Source organism: Cyprinus carpio, chromosome A21 (genome assembly GCF_018340385.1).
Source record: "Cyprinus carpio isolate SPL01 chromosome A21, ASM1834038v1, whole genome shotgun sequence".
In the NCBI taxonomy this organism is placed as follows: domain Eukaryota; kingdom Metazoa; phylum Chordata; class Actinopteri; order Cypriniformes; family Cyprinidae; genus Cyprinus; species Cyprinus carpio.
Window position 1 is genome coordinate 11,673,445 of NC_056592.1, and position 7,874 is coordinate 11,681,318.

Below are 7,874 nucleotides of genomic sequence, written 5' to 3' on the forward strand. Positions count from 1 at the left end.
TTAATATAATATATTTGGACATAATGCAACGTTTACTTTTCGACCCACTGACTTCAAACAAGTTCAGTTTTTGGCCCTTCATAGTTAAAAGTTTTTTTGTTGTTGTTTTTTTTGGGCACTATAATAAAAAAAAAAAAACTTAAAACAACATTTTTTACTCACATAAAAAACGCAATATTGAAATGTAAAAATATAATAAAATAAAATAAAAACGCTAGACATAATTTCTCTCCTGTTTCATGGCAAAATAAAAAAACGCTTGATAATCAAAAAACGATCATTTGACAATGTTCTTAGCGCCCATAAAACAAAATTGATATTGCATCGCTGTGAAACAAAATAATAATCAAAAAACGATCATTTGACAATGTTCTTAGCGCCCATAAAACAAAATTGATATTGCATCAACAAACTGAAGAGCCACTAACAATGATATTTGTGTGTTATCAAATTCGGAGTCTTATCTGAAGGACTTGCAAACAAGTCACTGTGAAGTCAAATATATTTAGAGATACATGACATCTGTTTGAAAAGCATCTTGAGTACATACCTGCAAGATATCTAATCTTCTCTAGCTTTAGTGATTCCAGGAGGGTTTTCAAAGAGGCAACTGTGTCTATTTTCTTTGAAGTTTCCACGGCTTCACTTTCTATATCTGCATTCTGAGAAAAGAAAAAAAGAACCTGACTATAATAATATATTATACTTTTTACATGAATTATGAAGCAGTATTATGTAATTACACTAATTAGAAAATCTTTCTTGTAATCACAGTTCAAATGATTGGGTTGCTGGAAATAACTATTTGTAAACCTTACCATTTTTCGGAACTCTGTTCTAACTTCCATAAGTTTCTTCTCTTGTTCTGTAAACTACAATAAAAAAATATTGGATTAATTGAATGTTAAAAAAAATTAAATAATACAAACTTACACAAAATGTTAACAAGTAATGTACACAAAACATGTCTGTAACTCTACTTCGCTCCAAATTAAAGTGTAACTTTGCATCTGCTCTGATTTATTTGGCTTTCTTCCTTCGATGTAAACATAAAAAGACAAATAAAGTGTATGTTAAATAGAAACAATGGTAATGTGCAGAATGATTACTGAAATTCACACAAAATTCTTCTATCTACTTCTACTCACCAGTAGTCTGTTCTTTATTTGCTCCAGCTCTGTTTTCATTTTCTGCATGTAAAATAATAAGGAAGATAAAGAACTGAATAACTGGCATACTGTCTGACACATTTCAATATGTGTTAAATATGTATTAACACTTTGTGGACAAACAGTTTTTTACTTTATTTTGTGTCTTCATATCAAGGAGCCAAAAACAAAGGATGAAATACAGGTTTAAACTTTATTCTTACAGCATTTTCAGAGCGTAAATTGGCAAATTCACTCTTCTCCAGGATGACCATGTCTTTCCTGATAGCGTCTAGATGAGCCATGATTTGCTGTAGAGCTATTTCCTACACCAGATGAAGAAACCATATTGGATTCAATGGGTTTCATTAATAGTCGTTTCTCCTGACAGAAAGAATCTACAACAGTTGGTTCTGGATGTTTTTGGTCATTTTAAGCATTATGTTGACAGCTTAATTAGCCTTTTTAGCTAATTGCACTGCCTGTCTCTGGAACCCTGGTCACATTATGCATTATGAAACAGCTTAATTTAAACCTTTTTATATAGCTAATTGCAAAATAGGACAAGGAAAGCTGAAGAAAGCCTGTTATCTATATTAATTTGTATAACTATATAATTTCATATAATTACCTTATTAAATGTTTCTCTCTTTTTTCAGAAGAGCATTTTTTACCTTTGTAAGGGTAATTTGTATAACTATATAATTTCATATAATTACCTTATTAAATGTTTCTGTCGTTGTTGTCAAATATTTAAATATAATCAGTTTCTTCAGTCAATCGCAATAATATAGACTATAAAATGATTTACACAGGCTGTTTAATGCTGATCATGTACTGTATGTGTATTTACACAAAAACTGCATAATGTAAATAGCCTAGAAATGAAAAACACAGGAACTCATTAGTGAGTCAAGCTTCAATATCATGACAAAATCATTGTTTAGTATTGTTGTGCAGTTTTTGTAATAATGATTATTAATTTTGATTAATAGAATTTTTTTTTGAGGCTAAGCATCTCATATTCTGGTCTGTGGTAAACATAACTATACTTTGAAATTTTGTTGTACAACATAAAATGCTCACACCCCAAACATTCCTATGTATTAACATTTATGAAAAAATAAATAACTGTTTAAAAATTTGTGTTTTCTGCATGGGTGTGTGTAATTTGCATTGTAGAGCAAAATGTCAAGCATCGTCAAGTTGTTTACATTTTTTTACCTCATTATGGTAATTTAGATAAAATATAGGAAAGATCTTGAGGGAAGCGTGGAGAATTAGTTTTTTTTTAGTCAGGTTTTGTCGTCACAACTAAACCACTCTATTCCCAGGGAATGTATAAATTAATTATTATCCATTCCAGAGCGCTACTGAAGAGTCACGTAAAATGACGATTTTATGAAAGTTTATTATTGCGATAATTGATGTATAAATTAATTATTATCCATTCCAGAGCGCTACTGAAGAGTCACGTAAAATGACGATATGATGTGATATATGTTGCTTTAGCGCTTTTGTATGACCAATCACAGCAGTTTGTGATGCCTGTATAAGCGTTCAAACATCCATTTATAGGGATTTCTGGTGCGGGTTTCTTATTGCATATTAGTAACCAACTTTTTAATTTTCAAATTTCGAAAATTATGCAGTTTTTGTGTTCAAATAGGCTATCTCAAGCGACATTCTCAGGCAGGAGAACATGTTTATATCAGCAACATTGCGCCAGCCAAAAGTTGTAATTCGCCATTTATTAATAAAGTTTTCCTTTCTCTAAGAAACTGTCATGGCTGCGCCCATGACTAACGATCAGAGCTGGTTTTATGCTCTGGCTCTCGGAGTTTCATTTCTCAAATGTCTTTTGATAAATGCCTAGTAAGTGAATTTATCTCACATAATATAGTTTTTCTTTCATGTGATCACATTAAAACGGAAAACCCATTGCTATGTTAGAAGAGCGACCAAATACTCGAGCCTCATTCATTCTGTCTTCCTTTTACGAAGAGGAAATGATTGTTTCACATCACCTAATGCCAAGCAATTTAACATTTATTGTATTTCAGCCATTCTACCGACTTTGAAGTGCATAGGAACTGGCTTGCCCTGACTCACAGTCTGCCAGCAGCACAGTGGTATTATGAGGTAGTTACGTGGATTACATACAGTTTTCAAACAATTACATACACAGGTTTTCATTGTGTGGTTGTTTTTTATATTTTCAGGCTACGTCTGAGTGGACACTGGATTATCCTCCCCTGTTTGCTTGGTTTGAATATGGACTTTCTCATATTGCCAGTTTTTTTGATAAGGAGATGCTGGTTGTTCAGAACCTGAATTATGCAAGTCCAGCCACAATCCTGTTCCAAAGACTGTCAGTCATCGTGGCTGATGTGGTCTTCTTTTATGCGGTGAAAGAGTATGTAGCTTCTGCATGCCACAATTTGATCCAAAGTGGTTTTTGTGCCTTTGTCTTTTTAGGTTTGAAAGATACTTTTAAGGAAAAACAATGTTAAAGGCTTGCTTATGTTGAATCTGAGATGAAGAACATTTGTATTATTCTAGATGCTGCAAATGTTTGCGAGAAGACAAAGGAAAGTACCTCCTGGGAAAGCCATCTTTTATCCTGACAGTGTTGTTGCTGTGGAACTTTGGCCTTATAATTGTTGATCGTATCCTTGGAGATCTGGCACGCTACTAAGTCATGCATGCCCTGATTCTGCTTACATAAACATCAACACACCTGAAATTAATTTTGCTTGACTGACTTCCTGCAGATATTCATTTCCAGTATAATGGATTCCTTTTTGGAGTTCTTCTTTTATCAATAGCAAGACATTTCCAGGTATTAAGATGTAATTTCTGTTATTTAGTGAGTTTCATAACTAAGACATAACTAATATTCTGAAATTTGAAATACATTTGTATTATACATGTTTTTAAATAGAATTTCATTATATTAAGTTTTATTTGACTTTCTGCAAAATTTGTTGGAATATGAGTTTCTATCTTAAATGATTTTGTGTTAACAGAATAGACACTTTGAGGGGGCCTTGCTGTTTTCAATACTTTTAAACTTGAAGCATATATATCTATACATCGCACCTGCATACGGTATCTACCTGCTGAGATGTTTTTGTTTCACCCAGAGCAATGCAGGTAATAAAATCTTTATCACATAAATGTATGTGACCCTGGACCACAAAACCAGTCTTAAGTGTCAGGTTTTTTTCAAAATTGAGATTTATGCATCACCCGAAAGCAGAATAAATAAGCTTTCCATTGATGTATGGTTTGTTAGGATAGGACAATATTTGGTCAAGTTACAACTATTTGAAAATCTGGAATACGAAGTTACCAAAAAATCTAAATATTGAGATAATCGCCTTTAAAGTTGTCCAAAGAAAGTTCTTAGTAATGCATATTACTAATCAAACATTAAGCTTTGATATATTTACAGTAGGAAATTTACATAATATCTTCATGGGACATGATTTTTACTTAATATCCTAATGATTTTTGGCATAAAAGAAAAATCGATAATTTTGACCCATACAATGTTTTTTGGCTATTGTTACAAATATACCCCAGCGACTTAAGACTGGTTTTGTTGTCCAGGGTCACATAAAAAAAAATATATATATATACACACACACACACACACATATATATATATATATGTATGTGTGTGTGTGTATATACATACATACATGTATATATGTATGTATGTATATGTGTCTGTTTGTGTAAAATTCTATATAAAAATCTTGTTTTTCAGATGGATCTTTGCAGTGGAGAAGTTTCAGTGTTGTGCGGCTTGTAACTCTAGGAACTATTGTCTTGTCTACTTTCTCAGTGTCATTTGGACCCTTTATAGCACTGGTTTGTTATCAATATATGAACAAAGCTCTTTATATGATCACATACTGTTCAACTGTAAAGTCAGTTTAAATACATTTTTATTCAGCAAGGATGCATTAAATTGATCAAAAGTGGGAGTAAAGCATTAGTATGATTTCTGAAGGATCATGTGACTGAACTGGAGTAATGGCTGCTGAAAATTCAGCTTTGCCATCACAGAAATAAATAACATTAAAGGGATACTCCACCCCAAAATTAAAATTTTGTCATTAATCACTTACCCCCATGTCGTTACAAACCCGTAAAAGCTTCATTCGTCTTCGGAACACAATTTAAGATATTTTGGATGAAAACCTGGAGGCTTGTGACTGTCCCATAGACTGCCAAGTACATAACAGTGTCAAGGTCCATAAAAGGTATGAAAGTCGTCGTCAGAATACTCCATCTGTCATCAGACGTGCAATACTGGTTTATATGAAGCGACGGGAACACTTTTTATAAGCGAAGAAAACAAAAATAACGACTTTATTCAATAATACCTTTGTCAACGGTCACCTCTGTGTCTCTCCATATCACTGTATGCTTTTCTGTGTCATCTGCTCCACAAGCATGCACTGTAAGTGGGAGTAAGTGATTAATGACAAAATTTTCATTTTGGGGTGGAGTATCCCTTTAAAATATATATATAAATATTATTATTATTATTATTCCGCTGACAAAATATATTAAAATAAAAAACGTAAAAAAATTTTTTTTTGTTTTATTCTATCACAGAGATTCATTGATAAATTTTATTCATCTTTATTCATCAAGGGTCAGCTTCCACAAGTCCTGTCACGACTCTTCCCTTTCAAGCGTGGTCTGTGTCATGCGTACTGGGCACCTAACATCTGGGCACTTTACAATATAGCAGATAAAGCTTTTTCCATCCTGGGTATGTTCAATAACTCAAACATTTGTGTTGAGTTGCTATAGGTTAAATAGAAAAAAAAAAGATAGAATCATTTAATTGTATGTTCTTATTATGAGCGTTGTCACATAATGATGTCACTGTTCAAATGATTTAATCCTGATCATTGCTAATTCACTTTTTTAGGTGTGAAATTCAAACTGCTTGATATCAACAAACTTCCTAAGGCCTCAATGACTGGTGGCCTGGTTCAGGAGTTTCAGCACTCTGTGCTTCCTTCAGTCTCTCCTTTAGCAACCCTTGTTTGTACGGTACTGTCAATACTGGTGAGTTCTTTTTGATTTGCATTGCTAAATTGAATATTAAAATAGATGGGCATAATTTCATTCATTGACATGAATAATGATCAATACAAAAAAAGAGAAAATTGATTTCTAGATTTACAAAGCTCTGATGCATATACCATTTTTGTCACTTTGTCTCTTGCAGCCTGCACTTTTCAGGATATGGCATCGACCTAATGGAGCGAGAGGGTTCTTGCGCTGCCTTGTCATTTGTGCCCTTGGATCCTTTATGTTTGGTTGGCATGTGCATGAGAAAGCCATTCTGATGGCCATACTTCCTTTGAAGGTGTTCATCTGATGGTATTCTTACATAAGCACGTTCTGCCCACCGCCTACTAAACACGGTTTCTTGTTTTTCAGTTTGCTCGCTGTAGAGAGTAGAGAGGATGCCAGGATTTTTCTAATCCTCAGTATAACCGGTCATTATTCCCTATTTCCACTCCTCTTCACAACCCAAGGTACGTTCCGTTCAGAAAAACTCACAACAAGTGTTTTGCATCACCACTGATTGTAATTCTTAAACATTTCCATTTTTAATTCCAGAGTTGCCCATCAAAATACTTCTCTTGTTGCTATTTACAATCTTCAGTCTCACTTCTCTAAAAACGCTGTTCAGGTCTGTACATTAAAATGGGATTATTGGGCCATTATTGTCTTTATGTTTGAGCACAGTATTGGTAATGTGATTCTTCATTTGTTTTTTTCAGGAAGGGCGGTGCTTTGTTGAACCCGCTGGAAGCGACGTATCTCTTGGGCCTGATTCCTCTTGAGCTGATCTGTGAGTTTGTTTACCCGCTGACAGTCTGGCAGAAGACTTTTCCCTTCCTCCCTCTCATGCTCACCTCAGTTTACTGTGCGCTGGGAGTGACATATGCCTTCATCAGACTATACATTTCATTGCTGACATGTTCAGACAGCACTAAAAAGATTAAAACGCAGTGAATCGTGTTATTCATGTGCTGGAGACTGCTCATTTCTGATGAGTTGGACAGAAACATTTTCACTGGACCAAAATGAATGATTTGTAGCAGAGATCTTGGGATTTGTTTGGGGATGGTTTGTGGGATATGAGTATTTTGGTTCTCAGTTGTTCATTTCTTTAAATAATGATATAATGTAGTGTATGGATACAAATGTTTATTTTTAAAGGTGTTTCTTAGTAAACCTGCCTATGGCCTGCAGTGTTGTTATTATCAACTGAAACTGTTAAAACATATTTTGAAATAAAGCTGAAATAATGTAAATCTGAATATTAGACTGAAAAACATAAAAATAAATAAAAATTGCTGAAATAAATGTAAGTACTACAATTACTAAAAATGAAATAAAAATATAATTACAAAAGCTAATAAAAATGATGAAAGCACATACCAAAACTAATTAACATTAAAAAAAAATACTGTATAAATATATAAAATTAAAGCTAATTTCAAATATTAATAAATAGAATAATAGTATGCAAATAAAACTAAAATGACCTGCTTTTAAACATTGGTTTGTTTAAACCATTTTATTAATAAGGCAACATAAATATTCCATACCACTTGACATATTAGCTGATTCCAAGTAGAGTAGGATACCTCATTGTTTTTCCTGAAATATTTCTAGAGTGAA

General features: G+C 33.2%; 2 protein-coding genes across 2 annotated transcripts; one reads left to right on the forward strand and one right to left on the reverse strand.

Annotated features, from left to right (window-relative positions):
- Positions 1-321: 321 nt before the first annotated feature.
- Positions 322-1,470, reverse strand: ccdc90b (coiled-coil domain containing 90B). The gene is given in 5 exon segments (XM_042711535.1): positions 322-662; positions 819-872; positions 958-1,028; positions 1,139-1,190; positions 1,373-1,470. Coding segments are annotated over 5 exon segments (474 nt in total). The 5' UTR covers positions 1,454-1,470; the 3' UTR covers positions 322-446.
- Positions 1,471-2,890: 1,420 nt separating this feature from the next.
- alg8 (ALG8 alpha-1,3-glucosyltransferase) lies at positions 2,891-7,510 on the forward strand. The gene is made up of 13 exons (XM_042710868.1): positions 2,891-3,023; positions 3,212-3,290; positions 3,371-3,564; positions 3,711-3,817; positions 3,923-3,990; positions 4,178-4,304; positions 4,924-5,027; positions 5,820-5,940; positions 6,103-6,242; positions 6,406-6,543; positions 6,619-6,718; positions 6,804-6,876; positions 6,968-7,510. The coding sequence occupies exons 1-13, from the start codon at positions 2,935-2,937 to the stop codon at positions 7,200-7,202; spliced, it is 1,575 nt and encodes a 524-aa protein (XP_042566802.1). The 5' UTR covers positions 2,891-2,934; the 3' UTR covers positions 7,203-7,510.
- The last annotated feature ends 364 nt before the right edge of the window (positions 7,511-7,874 follow it).